This window comes from Dichomitus squalens, assembly GCF_000275845.1.
Source record: "Dichomitus squalens LYAD-421 SS1 unplaced genomic scaffold DICSQscaffold_25, whole genome shotgun sequence".
Taxonomy (NCBI): domain Eukaryota; kingdom Fungi; phylum Basidiomycota; class Agaricomycetes; order Polyporales; family Polyporaceae; genus Dichomitus; species Dichomitus squalens.
Window position 1 is genome coordinate 280530 of NW_006766907.1, and position 17382 is coordinate 297911.

The 17382-nt window shown below is 55.6% G+C and overlaps 4 protein-coding genes across 4 annotated transcripts; 2 read left to right on the top strand and 2 right to left on the bottom strand.

Annotated features, from left to right (window-relative positions):
• Positions 1 to 265: 265 nt before the first annotated feature.
• On the bottom strand, positions 266 to 1238 carry DICSQDRAFT_138242 (uncharacterized protein). Its single transcript, XM_007367434.1, has 4 exons — positions 874 to 1238; positions 715 to 814; positions 486 to 650; positions 266 to 419 (listed from the first exon to the last, which is right to left on the bottom strand). The coding sequence occupies exons 1-4, from the start codon at positions 1119 to 1121 to the stop codon at positions 369 to 371; spliced, it is 564 nt and encodes a 187-aa protein (XP_007367496.1). The 5' UTR covers positions 1122 to 1238; the 3' UTR covers positions 266 to 368.
• A 1176-nt stretch (positions 1239 to 2414) lies between these two features.
• DICSQDRAFT_88872 (phosphopantothenate-cysteine ligase) lies at positions 2415 to 4196 on the top strand. Its single transcript, XM_007367435.1, has 6 exons — positions 2415 to 2857; positions 2937 to 2971; positions 3042 to 3070; positions 3129 to 3529; positions 3631 to 3750; positions 3819 to 4196. Exons 1-6 carry the CDS (start codon positions 2675 to 2677, stop codon positions 4134 to 4136), a joined length of 1086 nt encoding a protein of 361 aa, XP_007367497.1. The 5' UTR covers positions 2415 to 2674; the 3' UTR covers positions 4137 to 4196.
• Positions 4197 to 5420: 1224 nt separating this feature from the next.
• On the bottom strand, positions 5421 to 7942 carry DICSQDRAFT_128091 (FAD/NAD(P)-binding domain-containing protein; the record flags this gene model as incomplete). Its single annotated transcript, XM_007367436.1, has 10 exons — positions 5421 to 5482; positions 5568 to 5758; positions 5915 to 6053; positions 6131 to 6237; positions 6305 to 6425; positions 6484 to 6564; positions 6639 to 6677; positions 6731 to 7080; positions 7144 to 7168; positions 7231 to 7942. The coding sequence occupies 10 exons, from the start codon at positions 7940 to 7942 to the stop codon at positions 5421 to 5423; spliced, it is 1827 nt and encodes a 608-aa protein (XP_007367498.1).
• A 5495-nt stretch (positions 7943 to 13437) lies between these two features.
• On the top strand, positions 13438 to 16804 carry DICSQDRAFT_138246 (uncharacterized protein). Its single transcript, XM_007367437.1, has 10 exons — positions 13438 to 13479; positions 13584 to 13601; positions 13666 to 13842; positions 13896 to 14005; positions 14071 to 14218; positions 14286 to 14417; positions 14472 to 14514; positions 14568 to 15583; positions 15636 to 16079; positions 16133 to 16804. Exons 1-10 carry the CDS (start codon positions 13471 to 13473, stop codon positions 16520 to 16522), a joined length of 2487 nt encoding a protein of 828 aa, XP_007367499.1. The 5' UTR covers positions 13438 to 13470; the 3' UTR covers positions 16523 to 16804.
• The last annotated feature ends 578 nt before the right edge of the window (positions 16805 to 17382 follow it).

Genomic DNA, 17382 nt, shown 5'->3' on the forward strand with positions numbered 1-17382 from the left:
ATAGGGAAGCAGGTAATTTGAATCAGGCGGGACTCCGTATTCTTCCACGTGTTCACTTCTGGCTATGATAGACGACAGCTTGTAAATCTACTGTACATCCAATGTTAGTGTGCATGAATATACATCAAGCCGCCCCACCTACTGCATGAATAAGCGCTTACTGACATAGCCGTTCTTCACGCGAGGTTGACGTCCAACCAAAACACTGAGCCGCAGAGAAATGCGGACGGCTCAGATGACAGACGTGCTCGTGTGGTACGTCAAGTGAGTGATTCTAGCACGACGATGCATAGTCGATTCAGTAGTAACAGTGATGAATTAGCCCTCAAAACCCCGGAGATTCGCATATACAAGTCAAAACGGTTCGCTCAGTCGAGGTCCTCGAGTGCAATGCGCGCAGCACGAGCAGCCCGGGTTCCCTTCGACAGTAGAGTTAGACAGGGATCTATTAAGGGTGAGAGAGGACGAGAAGAGGTGTTACGTACGACAGCTCCATCCTCACGCTTCTTCGGCGAGTTCTGAACAACAACGCAGTTCCCGAAGCCACCGGCGGTCTTGAGCGAGACGAGACACTTGTTCTTGCTCTTACCGCCCTGGCACGCGGACGGCAGCTGAATGATGAGCTCCTCCGGGCCGACGTTGGTCGGGTTCTGCGTCGACGAGCAGCATACCGTCAGATTTGAAACAGCAATAGGAAACTGGATAATCACGGACCTTGGTGCCATTCTTCTTGACGGTCGCCTTCGTGAACTTCTTGCCGGTGCCGGTGACGTCGACCAGAGCAGAGACGATTTCGCGAGAGCCATCGACACCACTGTAGACGTGCATGAGTCGGGGTTCGCGGATAGGACTATGGCTGGTCAAGGAACGCACGTGTTGAAGTTGGTGATGGTAGCGTCGAACGACTTGTCCGCCTTCAACGTGATAACGCTCGAGCTGTCGAGCTTCTGAGCAATATTGGTGTTGCCGCAGGGCTTTTCGTTCGTAGGCCGCTGGACGTCATTACGAGTGGGCTTGCCGTTGACACCGAGTACGGGCGTAATCGCGGCGTGCGCGCTGACCTCCATCGAGACGGAGAAGAGGACGATGGCGGCGGCGATGACGGACTTGGAGAAGAACATGATGACCTCGGTATAAGTGAGAAAGGAAGAGGCTGAAGGCGTAAGAAAGAAAGACTAAGGGCGTGAAGAGGATCCGGCCTCGATATGGTGAAAGAGAATGGAAGACGGCGGGACAGCGGGGTGCGCTGAGCGAGGGCTGTCAGGTATTTATTCGCATCTCCCTTCCGGTACATCCAACCGATGGACGCATCAAAGCGAGCGCGAGCATTCAATGCCCTGCCGTGCCCGGGAGGCCGCTGCCAATGAGCGGTTGCAACACTGATGGAGGTGTAGTGCAGCGGCCGTTTCAGGCAACACCAGGCACAAAACCGTCATTGGTTCATCGACAGACGATGTCGGGCAGCCCTCGACGATCACAATAATGAGCATCCAGCAGTCGTATTCCAGTCCAAGCTCACGAGGTCAATATTCGGGGAATATGCGCTGAGGTGACATTGTTATGACCAGCCAGTACAGTTTACAAGGCAGAAGAGTCGTATCACTCACATCAGCTCGGGACCACAAACACAAGGGCGCGCAAAGGTGGACAGCACCCGCTCGCGAGAATGGATTGATCAAGGTCGGTCCTGCGTTGAGATCACTCATGGTAGCCCCATCAAGTATACCGGTACGGCAGCATACCCCGCGTGATGAGACAGGCCGTGCTAGGGTATTGCGAGCTCTAGAGCCCCGCACGTGCTATACGTCCTCAACCACAGGTAGTAAGCCATCCTAAGCGAATACGAAAGCATGGCTGTATCTGTCGAGTACAGGATACCCTTCAGGAGAGGAGGTGTATCCGCAGGATACATAGGGAGACCGGGAGCGTTCTGCTTGGACGATGGAACATTCATCGCGCGCTTCGTAAATGTCTTACAAGACATCAGCGCGAGATGGCGGCCTTACAGTGCCATGCGCGATCACATCATACCCACATCAAACGGTCAGATGGGCCATGAGCTGTGCATATGTGCCTGCAAGACATTCATCGTCGAGTGCAACGGGGATACACGATCGTCAATGGTACGTACAGTACGGAGTCTTGAGGACGATGATCACGCCAGCCCGTAGACAAACTCGTGACCGTGGTTGGTGTGGAATCAGCGTACGCAGGGAGAATCGTAAGTCGCACGATCTGTTTATTGGTACGGTCGACCAGACGTGGTTAGATATTGTAGAGAAATGAATGGTGGAGTGGAAGAAGTGGGCCAACGTTGAGTAGCGCCGTCGGCTGACGCATCGACCTCGTCTCTCGAGTCGCAGTCGGCGGTCAGGCCGAGCTCGGAGCAGCTCGCGTGCCGCATTCCTTGACTTCGCTTTTCTGCATCCACATCTATACCTAAGGGCACAGCGAGAATCACGACGTCCACCATACTAGTCTCCTGGTCTACCTAACCTACTGCGTCGACTCCAAGGCCTCGCACACGGCCTGCACTCATTCACCACCCACACGATCGCGGATCTGACTTCCGTCTACGCGCAACGTAGAACCGGATTGCTTTCATATCCTGCAGCGCGCGAGGGCTATACGACATCGGGAGACCACTCTGAGCTATCTATACACTCCGTATAACATGACGACATCCGCACAATCCGATGGCGCGAACACTTTCAACAACACTTCCGGGGAGTCGTTCTCCGCCGAAAAGTACTTTGCCACCCAACCGCCACCGCCGTCTCTCGAACAAGATGTCGCGCGCGTGAAGGATTTTCTGCAGAAGCAGCTGCAGGAGAGGCGGAAGGTCGTGCTCGTCACGGTGCGTTCTCCGAGACTATCCTTCGCGCTGATTTGGGCTGATCCGCGATTCTTCTCCGCCTCGTCGATCTACAACATAGAGCGGTGGGACGACAGTACCCCTTGAGCTCAATGTGTGAGCATGCGTCCCAGCTCCTCGTCCGTGTGCAGGCCGCGTTTGGCTGACGCAGTGGGGTCTCTCGTAGCGTGCGGTTCTTGGATAACTTCAGTGCCGGTGCGTTGACTCGAGCACCATTTCCGGCCCCACTGAGGCATACTGACTTCCGATGTAGGGACGCGTGGTGCAACATCCGCGGAATACTTCTTGAAGGCGGGCTACGCCGTCATCTTCATGCACCGGCAATTCAGCCTGCAGCCGTTCAGCAGACACTACTCGCACTCCACCCACCCTTTCCTCGATTTCCTCGACATCAATGAACCCTCCGGCTCATCAGCACCATCCTTCGGAGACATTGCCGTGCGCCCAGAGGAACGCGCACAGCTGCTGGAAGTCCTCTCTACGTACAAGGCCGTGCAGCGCGCGGGAACACTGCTGACTCTCACCTTCGTCACGGTGAACGACTACTTGTGGCTGTTGCGAGCGGTGAGCCAGGAGATGAGCTTGCTCGGGAGGAACTGCCTATACTATCTCGCCGCGGCCGTCAGCGATTTCTTTCTCCCGAGACAGAAAATGGTGCGTAGTTTGTTTCCGGCCCCTTTGTCGCCCGTCCTGCACGGTTGTGCTTCGTACGACCTACCATCTGGCCTCTTGTGCTGATGTATGCGCTCATATAGTCCGTACACAAGATCCAATCCGGCAAGGGTAGTCTACACATCGAGATGGACCAGGTGCCCAAGATCCTCAAGCCGCTCGTCGCCGAGTGGACGCGCGAGGGGTTCATCGTCTCATTCAAGGTGCGCCATACCCACGTCCTGCCCCGCTTCCCATAGACCATCATCTCATCGCTCACAATGCCCTGCAGCTCGAGACAGACGAGGACCTGCTCGTCCCGAAAGCGCGTCAGGCGCTCGCGCGATATGGCCATCAAGTCGTCATCGGAAACGAACTCCATCGGCGCAAGTTCGAGGTCGTGTTCGTCTCCCCGAAGTCCGCTTCGCCACCTTCCGCCTCTCCCGCGCTCTCTACAGAAATCGCAGAGCCCCCGTCGGCGGACTACGAGGAGACGTGGCTGACGATAGACTTGGAGCAGAACCCGGAAAAAGAGATCGAAGAGGACATTGTGGCTGAGCTTGTACGGAGACATGCACGTTGGATTGACAATGCTACCAGGAACGTATGAATCGCTTGGGTCTCTGACTGTGGAGTTTGCTGTACCCTCCATTGCGGAAACAACAACGCTATCAGTACATTGCACTTGCGCGCGCAGACCCAGGAAACGTAAAGAGCGGGGTCTGCAGGCGTAGCTGTTCACCGCAGTCAGAGTGTGCCTGCTAGCATCTGTTTAGTAGGCCATTGTTCTACTCGCGATCGGTCAGTATCTTGCATTACCTCGGCTAGGTTTGATTCTCACAACGCCTCTCAGCAGTGTGTGGGCGACTTTCGCTCATCCTGATAGCTCTCCGCTATCGCCGTCCGTATAGATCGTCGCGCGAGGGCCACAAGTGTCTACCATATCCTCAGCAAACGCACTGGAGGTGGATGGTCAGTACAATCCAGGCTCCAGAATCCATCTACAAACGCCGATGGATGATAGCAGGGAAATTTTTCGAGGAGACGCGTTGATCGTGCTTGGCGAATGGGTGTGCTGGCTTCTGCTGGTATGTACAATGAGCTGCGACATTACGGAACTATCGCCCCATCTGGACGCGGAGACTGACTGTCGTTAAAGCCGCACTCAGCTACGCTGAACGGTGATGTGAACTTTCAATCGACGTCGCTAACGTGGGCAGTCACTAGTGACTGTCGAGCGCCGCTCGTCTAAATATCTTTCCATCGGTGTCTGGCGTTGGTGACGACTGTACATACGTGGCCTTGCTCTATGCTTGAGCGAAATTCAAAGCCTGAGGTTGTCCTAGGTCATCATGGTACCGAGTACTCGGCCCTATGACGACGTAGTCCTGCAACCTGTAGGCCCCGGGGCGTAGCCAAGTCAGGCGACGTAACCTGTTGTCCCCAAAATGCTAGCAAGGCCAAGAGAGGGCCACACCATGTCTCCGATAGTTCGCGGCGCTGTCTCGGACCATTGCTTAAACTCTTGTGGCCGATGTGCTTCTGATAGCTTGCATAGACCCATTGCGTGCGTTTCTGCGAGAGTCAAGCGCAAGGCATAGCGAATGGACCGGAGGACGAGCTCCCTCGCTAAGTCGCCTTGTCGACCGTCCCTTGTTCACATCAACGCGGCCAAAATCCGACCAGACGAAGTCAGGCCCGTTGCATAATCTCCGAATTGACTGCAATCGTACAACATGACGATGTCTAGACTTCTTCTATTACCTGGACTTCTTCTACACGTCCGACGCTCCCCTTTGCTGGGCTTTTGTACCGCTTGCATGCGTTTTTTCACAGGTCGCTCTCCCCGTCGTATCTGAAGCGACCACGACAGATCTTCACGCTCGAGGACGCATCATTGGTAGCGGTACTCGCTGCCGCTGCCGCCAAGTACACCCTCCTCAATGGCCTTGATTTCTACGACCGCGCCGAGCGACAACAATCAGCACGTTGCAACGAGGGGGAGTGTGCGGACACGCGAGCGAAGGGAAGGGACACTCACGCAGCGCGAGGTGCTTCGAGTGGAAGCGGCACCACATGAGGTTGCCCATCATGAACCAGAAGTTGGGCACGCCGGTGTCGCGCCAGACGTTCCTGAGCTCGCCCTCCTCGTCGAGGTTCCACATCGGCTTCACGCGCGACGCGATGTCCTCCCCGAGGAGCTTCTTGATCGTCACCATCGGCGAGTCGAAGCTGCGCGATGATATGTTGGGTCAGCAGTTGCAGCGGGACGCGAGAGGGTAGCAACGGGAGAGTGGAAGAGCGGAGCAGATAGAGAGACGGGGGCCCAAGCACAGTGGACGGAGAAGGACGGGGATAAGGAGAACGGGGAGGGGAGGGGAAACATACCCGGTAGCAAACAGCACGACATCCGCGTCAACCGTGCTCCCGTCCTCGAACTCGAACCCGGTCTTGGTGAATCGTTTGATTTGGCTATCGTTCTTCAGCTTGATCTTGCCATCGATCAGCAGCTGCGATGCGCCCACGTCTGTTCTCAACCACAGGCGCGTCAGTGCTCTTTCCGCGCAAGGGCATACACGAAGGTAAATCGGGATCGCGACGCACCGAGGTAGTACCCGCCCCCACGTCTCCGTCCCATAGCTGTGAAGCCGCGCCCGTCAGGACCCAGATGCGTCCGGAAACCAATCTTGTGCAGTCCGTCGAGGAGCTCCCTACAGGACACCCGGGGAGATTAACGATTCTGATACTCATGCACTAGATGTTCGTCGAGGAACCTACTTGTCTGCCTCCGCGATAGCAGCGGTTTGCCGCTTTGCGATCTCCTCAGTGAGCCAGGTCGGCAACGACGCCTCGATGCGGTCCGCGACGTCCGTCGGCCACTGGCCTTCCCACCAGAGGTCTACGAAAGCGCGAACGCCCGACGCGTCAGACAACCATGTAGACGAGGGCGTAGGAACGGTACGTACTGCCGTTCAGTATCGGCATGCCGCGCTTGGTGGTCATGATGTAGGTGTTGTCGCGCTGGTAGATCGTGACATCTGCACCGCGCGCAAAGCGTCGTCAGGGGAAAGGAACGGTCGCGAGATCTGCACACATACAGCCCGCTACTCACCTACACCATGCTCCGCATAATCCGCCGCGATATCGTGCGCTGTCCATGCCGCTCAGTCCTCGCATTCATTACGCCATACGCGCGACACGCACCAGATGTAGCAGCCCCGACGATGAAGACCTTCTTCCTCAGATGGTCCCGCGCCGAGTTGTGCTGCGTCGAGTGCAGCACCTGACCCTGGTACTCTTCCTGCCCCTCGATCTTCGGGATGAACGGGTTGTTCCCGCCGAGGCCGATCGCGGACACGAGGTGGCGGACGTGCAGCACACTCGTCGAACCGTCCGCGCGCTCTACGGTGACGTCCCACTCGTTGTTGGCGTCCTGTGTGGCCTTCGTCACCGTCGAGGACGTCCACACGTTCAGCTCGAGCGCGTCTGCGTAGAATTCGAGCCAGTTCGCGAGCTTCTGCGCCGGCGTGTAGACCGGCCAGGTTGGAGGGAAGCTGCCTCGTGGGGGTCAGCGGCGGAGAATGGCATGGCGGGCGTGGGGCACAAAATTCGCTCACGGGATGTACGGCAGGTGGTTGGACCCTGACAGACGCGAAGACACGCTCGGCAAACGCAGTAGCATCCGGAGCAACGCGCGTACTCACAGACAGGATCGTGCAAACACAGGGCCTGGTACCGGTATCTCCACTGGTCCCCGACCCGCTTGTTCTTCTCCACGACCAGGGTCGGGATGTCCAACACCTTCAGGCGCGCCGCGAGATCAAGCCCGCTCTGCCCGCTGCCGATTATGAGGACCGTAGGGTTGCTGTCTACGAACTCGCGCTCGCGCTCACGCTGCGCGAGCCACTTGCCGTGGTTAGGAAGGGGGTTCCTGAGTGCGCCGATCTTCTCCGGGAAGTCCTTGAGATCTTCGAGGTTCGTGTAGAACGTGAAGCCAATCCAACCGCCCTCTGAGGTCGGGATCAGACGGAAGATGCCGCTGCACTGGCCCACCTTCGTCTGGAAGGTGAACTGGCCGAGGATCCAGGCGAGATCAGGGTAGAGATTCTGAAACTTGGCGTCGGTGAGCTTGAAGTTGGTAGGGGCGTTCACGGAGAGCCTGTCCTCGAGGAACTTGCGGATTTTGGGCGCGGTGTGGAAAGTGCGGAATGCCCAGGTCAAGGCGAGCATGTCGCGCCACCAAGCGTCGGACGAGAAGAGCGAGAGGACGCCATCGATGTCCCCGGATTCAGTGTACTTGGCGAACGAGTCGAGCCAGAGCTGTGCGACGTTCCTCACGTCGACATCGGCGGGGATGGCAGACACGCCGAGACGGTCAAGAGTAGGCAGGATCTCAGAGTAACCGTCAGTGGCCATAGCGAACAGAGACCCAATCGAAGAAAGGTAGCCCCTGTCTCATGATCGAATTTTATAGACAGTGACCCGGGGAGGGCAGAGAACCCGGAGAATGCAAGTACCCAGTCCCGAGGCCGAGTCCATCCAAGACGAGATAATCTCTTCTTCTGACGTGCATTATTCCCACACCCTCGTCGCGTCCATCGAGTCCCGATCCTTGAAGCAAGTCTGGCAGTGGTAGCTAGCCCCGCTCCGTCCCCACCCGCTGCTTCGAGTTGAGAGCAAAGTACGGGCTGTAGTAGGATTGTGAATTTCATCTTATCTTTTATCTTCGCGTGGATCACTGACCTCACGTGATACATCGCTCGGACCGGACACCGCGACCGCTCCGTTGGCATAAGCGCTTACAGAAGTGCAGCGTCGAACACTACAAGTATCTCTCTATACGCGGTGTCGGTCAGCGCATACACTTACTTGTCCTGACTCCTATGCTCTCACCCAACATCACACTATTTCGACACGCACGCACATCTTTGTTTTTGTGTTTGGTCCTACAAATGAGGTTGAGAGAATGGATGTCGATAAGCATACACCATGCATATACTCACCTATTCGATGCTGTCAGTCAAATGTACTTGGCACATCCGACTCCACAACCAGGTCTGCGGAGACTGACCTGGCGGCCGGCAACCGTCTTCCGCTGCATACGCCGCGAAGATGTCATATCAGCTTGGCGCATACAGGGATGTACCGCGCACCGGATGGTTATCCCGCGGAGACAAGGCGATGGATTGGCGTGAGCGGAGGAAGAGGGCGAGTCCCGTCGCACATCGTACTGTGAGTCCGTCTCTTGTATTGTATGCTTTTGTATTCTTCGCGCGTTCCCGAAACACACCCTCGACCCGAGCGCACACCTTCACGCGACCCGACATTGCAAGGGATTGGCTAAAGTACGCGATTCTCCCTTCCTCCGCTCGACTATCGTGTTTACTACGCCTTGGAGGGCCGGTGTAGCAGGCACGCGTCGTGTCTTGCTTGAAGTAAGTCTTTCGTGTGCCACCGACCAAACGATGCTTCCTATGCACGTCATGCCCCCTTTACATGTTGACCGGAAGCCGACATGGTTCGCAAGAGAGAGACTTGGGAAGTAGTACGGAACGATGCCCGAGCCTCACCGCTTTGCGTTCAAGCTCCTCTGATCAGCCCAACTCCATGAGGGAGTCCAAACACATGCGATCCGAAGACCAGGTCAACATGCATATCAAATGTCTTACTGCGCTCGCCGCCCATGCCCACACTTACATAACGGCAGCCTCACCTCACCTTCCGTTCGCCATTCACCGGTCGTCCAGGTGTCGTAGAGCTCTTTGAGGGTCAAATTCGGCTTGCACCAGCGCTGAAGACAGGAACGTTTACATATCGGCCATCAGTCTGCACGATCAACGCACGCTCCTCCATACATACATATCACACAAGTGTGATTTGTACGGTTTGCGTGCGTGCGTTTGTTGGCGAGCACACGCCGAGCAGATTTTGCCGATTTGTTACGGCATTCGTTGTGAGGATGCGGTCGTCAATCAGCAGTGTCCCGGGAGCATGGTCAATGATCAAGGGACACTCCAACTCGTGTCAACTCGCATCCCCCACGCCCGTCTTCGGTTTGACTATGTAAGGTAAGCACACTGCACGTTTCCCTGCTCGTGGATGTAAAACGTGCTGACAGAGCTGATCCTCCTCGTGTCGTTCCTTCGCGCTCTGATGGTGTTTTACTACGGTCGTGCCTGCTATTCAGGTGGAAATGAGACAGGGTCGGTTCGCGGCATCCGCCCCTGCGTATCCTGGCTTGATATGAGCAACCTATCGACCCTGCCGATAGTTGTGACAGCACGAGGAGGAAGTGAGGTGGCCGGAGGAGCGGCGTTACAATCGCTTGGAACTGGCCCAATTCCCCACTCCGCCCAAATTGCCCGTGAGCACGTGGATCGGGATTTCAATGCTTGAGTAAGTATGGTCGTGTTGGGAATATGCCTAAGACACGACATCTACTACTGACGCGCCCCACGCCCAGCCCTCGAACTCCGCGTCTTCTAGAGGCCTCGATAAGGGCGCATGTCGCTCCCAACGCCCCTTCTACGTCGCCCGCTTTGCCATCGATGACATCCCGACTCAATGGACGGACAGTTCGACTGATATTCCCGCATTTGAAGCACATGTTTCGGTCGAGCGTGAGATCTCCATACTTCAAATTCCCAACAAGCGCCCATGACGAGGTGAGCCACCGCCGCGACGAAGCACTGAGCAGATGCGCCGTCACTTGTAGCTCGGAGCGCAAACGCAGAACGTGTCACAGGTATTGCAGCCGCGGGTCTCCGAGCAGCCGTGGTTCCTGACACTCCTCGTCCGATACAGTTGAGAGTTCAGTGTTGCACCCATGGCTGCTGAGCTACTTTGCGGATTCTGCGGAGTCCGTTAGCGTCGGGCTGATCGACTGAACCTTGTCGTACGTCCCAGGGTCCAGAGAAGTTCGGGCCCATCCGACATGTTCGCGTCAGCAAACGGTGTTCATCCGGCGGCAGCTCGATTGACGGCTCCCGAAGACGTCCGATACGTACACATCCCATATCATCGCATACGACCACCCGGGCCCGGGATGACATTGTATCTGATTGAAGTTCCAGATACAAGTCCACGCATCCGGGCAGACAGGGTGGGTAGAGAGAAGCGTCTCATGACATGCGAGGATTGGTCTGCTGCAAAGGGCTTGATAGGAACCGTTCCACTAGCTGAGCATGTTCCTGGGCTCCTCCGCGGTGCCATTGGAAGCTGCGAAAGACGGACATCGTCCCGAAGAAGCCTTTACTAATATGGAGAAACTGGTATATGTATGCAGTCTATGTGTGATGACGGCGCCTCACTTGAGTTACTTCTAGAAATCGACAAAGAACAGTCCCTCGCGAATAGTAGACCAGTAGGACGGGAGCGTTATTCTTGCAATACTGATCGAAGGTAATACAGGCCGGCTGCACTAACCTGCAGAGGGTAACGATGTCCTTGTGGCGCAAGTGAACAAATTCTACATAGGAGGAAAAACACCGAGACAAGGCGAGGGAGATCCCGAAGATGTCATGAGCAAGGAATGCTGTCTTGGTCAGGGAGCTCTCCACAGCGTCTCAAGTTTGCAACACCGGGAGCAACCTTGCCGATCCCGGAGCTTTTGCTGCTCGAGGCGGGCCAAGTTGCGCTTCTGGCAGGAACGCTGTCGTAATGTCCCGTTATCAGACTTCGCGAAAGCAGGCAGCTCAAGCTCAGCTGTTATCCACACTATACTAGGTGCGCCCATAGTTCCTTCGTGATGCTGAGCCTCGCGTCAGCTGTGTACTATTCTCTCATAGGCACCCCCTCAAGCCACACCAGAAGATATTCGAGGGTTCCGAACTGACCGCATACATCAGCTTCTGTAGGTCCGCTGCCAGAACGTACAGCAGGTACGGTATTAACTTCCAAATCCAGTCGAGATCAGAGTCCGTGGAACCTGGAACCTGTTGATATGTGCGTGAGAGGCGTTCGTGTTATTTCTTGCCCTTCTGACCGTACCGGTGGAAGGATGTCTTCTGCCTGGTCATGATGTTGGACGATAGCTGCCATTTACATCCCAGTTCCAGCGTACGGTTCTCTAACCGTGGTCTTTCACTACATGTGGACGTAAAGGAAAACACTAGCGCCTCCGAGGGTTGAAAGTTGAACGTCGGACACCCGATGGGAAGGTCGGCCACGCTAGCCACGCCATTGACATCCCTTTTGGAAACAATGATCCGAGGCGCAACGCGGCCGAGTGGGGCTTATGTACAAACGACCTCAGTTAGTGTCGGCTAATCTGAATATCTCCTGCTGCTTGGGTTCTGATGAGGCTTTGCGGATAGCTAGTATGCTTCGAAACAGTCTGACACCAACACGGAGTCTTAAGACTTGACATATCTGTGGGCACCGACTCCCAAATGTATTCAAGAGGTCGCAAGTCGTGTCCAAGCATTCAGAGCAGACGGAATGGATCCTAGAACGCTAAACCTGATGCGACGTCATTGATCTATCGGAGCTTTCGCGTGCTGGGGGACTGAATACAAAGCGTCCACGCGAGTGGCCGAGCACAACTCGCGAACGTGGGCATATCGTCGGGACTTGGCGGCGGTTCCGAGCGAGGGCGTCTCACAATTTTCCCACCCTAGCACCGTCCCGACCCCGACTACTGTGACCGTGATGTTTCATCAAACCTCCCAAGGTTTATTCGGTGAATATTCCGCGCAGCAACCAATTCCGCACAACGATGGGCGACAGTCAATGGTTTTATGTAAGTCCCGTTCTGGTCACGCACCACATTCACTCCCCAAGCGCGGCGGGCGCATGGGCCCTACGCGCGCCGGATATTAATATTCTTCGCTGTCCTCCCGAGAAGCGGTTTGATAGCTCAAAAACATCTTCCCTGATCTTCAACAAGTTACTCTGATTCGAACCGCCCCTTGGCCTCCGACCATGCTTCCACCGAATCTACAGTCCGAATCTGCGCAGGCCTGTCTCAAGCTTCCTTAAGTACGTCTTCGCGTCCAGCCTACCGGCGAAGCAGCATTACTGCCGCCTCTCCCTGGTCATGTCGTCCTTGCCTAAGTTCTCGCCGCCCCCATTCTCACCCGTCGTGCCCATTCCAGAATACCTTCTTCGCGTCGCGACCTCCTACCCAGATCGTGAGGTGGTGTGCTACCTGCAGGACGCCCTCTCCGAACAAGATGCTTTCACCACCTCCATCACATGGCGTCAATTCCTTGCCGATGTCTGGTTGAGGGTTGACTACCTTCTGGAGGTGACTGGGCTTGAGCCTCGCGCTGTTGGCAAGGAGCGCATCGTAGTCGGTCTTCTTGCAGAGAGCAACTATGATTTCCTAGTCGACCTTGTTGCCATGTTCACTTTGCGGTGGCAAGTACGGTCTTCCCCGACTTCTCTTCTAATGTTCGTTCCCCTCACCTGTCGCTTCGCGCGATGTTGTAGGTCCTTCTCATTTCTATTCGCAACTCTCCGGACGCGATCTTCCACCTCATGCAGACCACCAACTGCAGCGCGGTCCTGGTAGACAGCATGATCAGCCACCTTCACTTCGACGTCCTCCGAAAGGACGCCGCTACCGGTGTTACCCCCACTGTCATTGCGCATCCCCCCTTTGACCCAGACCCTACACGCGACGGAATAGCACGGGCACTGTCCTTTCTCTCGAAGTCCAAGACACACTCTGCGGCTGAGTTGAAGAAAGAGGCAGAAGGCGGAGCATTCTATTTGCACACCTCCGGTTCGACCGGTACGTGTTCATGAAACTCTTTCATCTCTTCTATTTCTCCTCGAGCGCTCCGACGGAGATACCATGTCTTGATCACAGTCGCTGACTGCCTATCTCAGGGCATCCTAAGGCGATTTCGTGGTCTCATGAGTTCCTGCTTGCGCTGTGCGCTGCGAATTACCGTGACCGTGCTAGGTGCAACGACGACGTGCTCTACACCTGCTTCCCAATGTTCCACGTGCGTGTCCGTCTCCCGTATCGGACCGACTTTCCGGAACGTGAGAGCTAACAATTGCCCTCCGCTCTACGTTTCATGCCGTAATTACATGATTCTGGCTGCAGGCGGGTGGGATTTGCACGGTACGTACATGTATGCTTTGTTTTGCGTCAGCCGGGGACGGCCATCTCACTGAACGCCGTACAGTCGTTCCCGTTCTTCCTCGGTTCTGGCGCATCGTTTGTCTGCCTTGACACATGGCGATCTATCTCTGTGGATGCCATCCTCCGTCACCTTCGCATTCTCAAGAAGCGCAAGGTCGACGCTTCGTTACCCCCGAGCATGCTTGAGGACATCGCCGACTCGACAGATGCGGCTGCAGTGGTGAGCACAGTGATGACAGGCCCTTCGCACAGTCCGGCTGAAACAGGTCTCAGGGTACGCTTGCCGCGCAGAATACGGTATTCTGGGGAGGCGCACCGCTTCGTGATAGTGCCGGCGACTACCTGGTGCGACATGGCGTCAAGCTAGTCGCTTGGGGCGGGTCGTATGTACAATGTCGCTCCGCTGAGCCGGTTATGTTGGCTGACACGATTATGACCTCATTCGTAGCACTGAGGCCGGCCCCCTTGCTCGCTCGTCGCTTGAGGAGAATGCGGATCCGGCGGATTGGATGTACATGCGCCTTGTTGATTACTACGAATTCAACTGGTATCCGATGAAGGGTGACCCTCATGGGCGATATAACCTCATCGTTTCGGTGAGTTCACTTGACGTCGATTATGTTTGTTATCGCAATTGACGAAGTATTATGCATGATCCTGCAGCCCGTTCATGCTACGCCTCCCATTGTAAACTCCCTCGATCCCATTGGTTTCGCGACAGTGGACGGATGGTTGCAACATCCTGACCCGACCAAGTCGCATTTATGGAAGCCAGCGGGGCGTTTGGATGACGTGGTACGTGATATGATTTCGACTATTTGAAGCACTAGTTGAACCGCAATCTACTAGACTGTGCTAAGCAATGGCGAGAAGACGGACAACAAGCAACTAGGTGTGCTTTTTGCCCTCACTTGCTGGAGGACGCTTTTAGCTTATACACGACAGAGGAGTTGCTTTGCGCGTCTCGATACGTCTATCAGGCTATCATCTTCGGCACGGGCAAGTTCGTCAACGGAGCCATAGTCATGCCACCCGCGGGCTTGGTGAAATCCGATGACGACGAGCACGTCGACCACTACCTGGACCTCATTTGGCCACACATCGAGGACCATGTCAACAAAATCGTGCCGCGCCATTCACGTCTCCTGCGCGGCATGGTGCTCGTTGCCCGTTCCGACCGACCGTTCCTGACATCAGATAAGGGCACCGTAAAGACCAAGGCGACGCTCGCGCTGTACAAGGAGGATATCGATCGTGCCTACGAGGCGCTCGAGCGCGGTACGGACGCTGCCACGGCAGGCAGCGACCTTCCTCTCCAAGCGGTCAAGTCAGACGAGTCCAAGGTGCTTGCGTTTGTTCACGCTCTCGTGTCCGATGCCATTGGCAGGAGCCTAGGTCCCGAGGACGATTTCTTCCGGAATGGGATGGATTCTCTCGTGGCGACGAAGTTACGTACATCCCTTAGCGCCGCCATCCGTCGCGTAGGCATTCCGACGGCCCTTCCGCGCAATGTCGTGTATACGCACCCGTCATGTACTGCGCTTTCGCGGTTCCTGATAACATTTGCGGCAGCCGAACCCGAGAAGGAGGATAGCGCTGCTGAGGGCCTGGAGGAGGAGATCGAGACGATGATCGACAAATACTCGAGGAACCTCCCTTGTCACGAAGGCAAGCGCGCGATGCCCAATGACGGTGATGTCTACGCTGTTACCGGCACTACAGGATCCTTAGGGGCGTCCTTCGTCGCCCACCTACTCGCACGACCACAGGTCAAGAAAGTCTACCTGCTGAATCGGGCTCACCGTTCGCAATCGATGGTCGCTCGGCAGGAGATGGCTTTCAAGGATAAGGGCCTCAGCATATCTCTGTTACGTCAAGCTATCGAGGAAGGCAGAGTCGTTTTTGTTGAGATCGAAGTCGGGAAAGATCGTCTCGGAATATCAAACGATGTATATGACATGGTATGTTTCACTGCTCTCGGTACAAACAGCACACTAAATCACGACTCGTTAGTTGACGTGGGAAGTGACGCATATTGTGCATAACGCATGGTTACTCAACTTCAACCTCCTCCTTCATCACTTCGAGCCCCACGTCGCGGGCACTCGTTCTATCATCGAGCTTGCGCTTTCATCATCCTATCAATGCCCTCCTCACATCACTTTCATATCTTCCATTGGGGCCACGGCGCGCTGGCCATTTCGTAAACGTCCCATCCCTGAGGCGGCCCTCAACTCTCCCGAGTTTTGCATCCCACAGGGCTACTCGTACGCGAAATATGTCTCGGAGCAAGTGATTCAAAGCGCGGTTGCCCACAGGCCTTGCCTTCGTGCAGCGATCATCAGATGCAGTCAGCTTTCTGGTTCCCTGGCGACCGGCGCGTGGCAGAAAAGCGAATATGTTCCTCGTCTGCTTCGGTCGGTGGATGCGTTGGGTATGGTCCCGACAGGACTCGCGGTACGTCTTTCTTTTGGCATGCACTCGCAATTCTGCTGACGAGCGCATTGCAGCCCGTCCGCTGGCTCCCGGTTGATGTCGCTGCCGACATGCTTTTCCGGGAGATCGAGCACGCGACTTCACAGCCCGCGCCTGGTCCTTTGCGTTATTACACCCTCGACACAACGCAGTACACGCCGTGGCAACGCGTCGTCGACTCTCTCGTTGCCTTGAAGCCTGAACGACGGCTCAAGAGAGTCCCCATGGCCAAGTTCCTTGACGAGGTACGCAAGGACACTGATAACCCAGCCTTCGAGGTTGCGGAGCATCTCGAAGACCTCTTAGTCGCGCATCCCATTCCCATGCTGTCTGTGACACAAGCACGGCGCGCAGCTGGCAACCTTGTTGACTGTGAGATCAGCGAGCAGCTCCTCAGAAGCTATGTCCGCTACGCTTGCTCGTGAGAACACTGGATTCTCTACAGCACAGGTATCTCTCATAGGAGATATTTATTCGTACTCATCGTCGTTTTCCTCCATTCTTCGTTGTCATTGGCACCGCTCACATTCGTCCCGGTCATTCTTGTCGCCCCTCTGACGCCCCCTGTCTCCATGCATCGCTCTCACTAGCTGTCCGTTCAAAGTATTTATCTCCTGAGCTATTCTTGTATACCTAGAGTGTAGACGTAGCTAGAGTCTATATCACATATTTCACTAGTACTGTGATAGCTGACTCAATTGTTCTGTGGTCTATGTGCCCACATTCCGAGCCTATTAGGAATGCCCCAATATGTTGACCGACGTCGACAAACAACCCGGCTTGATTGCGATTCTTTAAGGGCATTTCGTGGAGTATTAAGAAAACGTCGCTACAAAAGGTATATAACACGGGAAATCCAGAGGCGCTCGAGAGGCGTTTCAGTACTTCCAGATTCGGCGTGGTGCCACACAATGAACGCCCAAGCGGCTAAATTCGACGCTCGTCCCAGAAAACCGGGCATCCGACCGGACTCTGATACGTTTCAGAGAATCAAGAAGACCCGGCCGCGGCGCTTTCGACATTGCATACGAAGCTAGCACTCGGGATTACAGTGATTTGCAAAAAAAAACTGCAGGTCGCATCCGCGCGACAAGCTGTTTGCCCGTGTTTGTTCCCGGGCGTCCACGGAGATGCTAGCCGTTGAGACGATGCTTGAGTTGGCAGTCCCATGGCTGCTTCGGAATCAAACGGAAGTTATGTGTCTACACTCCTCCTCGTGCTGTATCTCATCCAAATGAATATAGGTACAGAGAATGTTGAACCCTTCCGTCCCGGACAAGCGCTC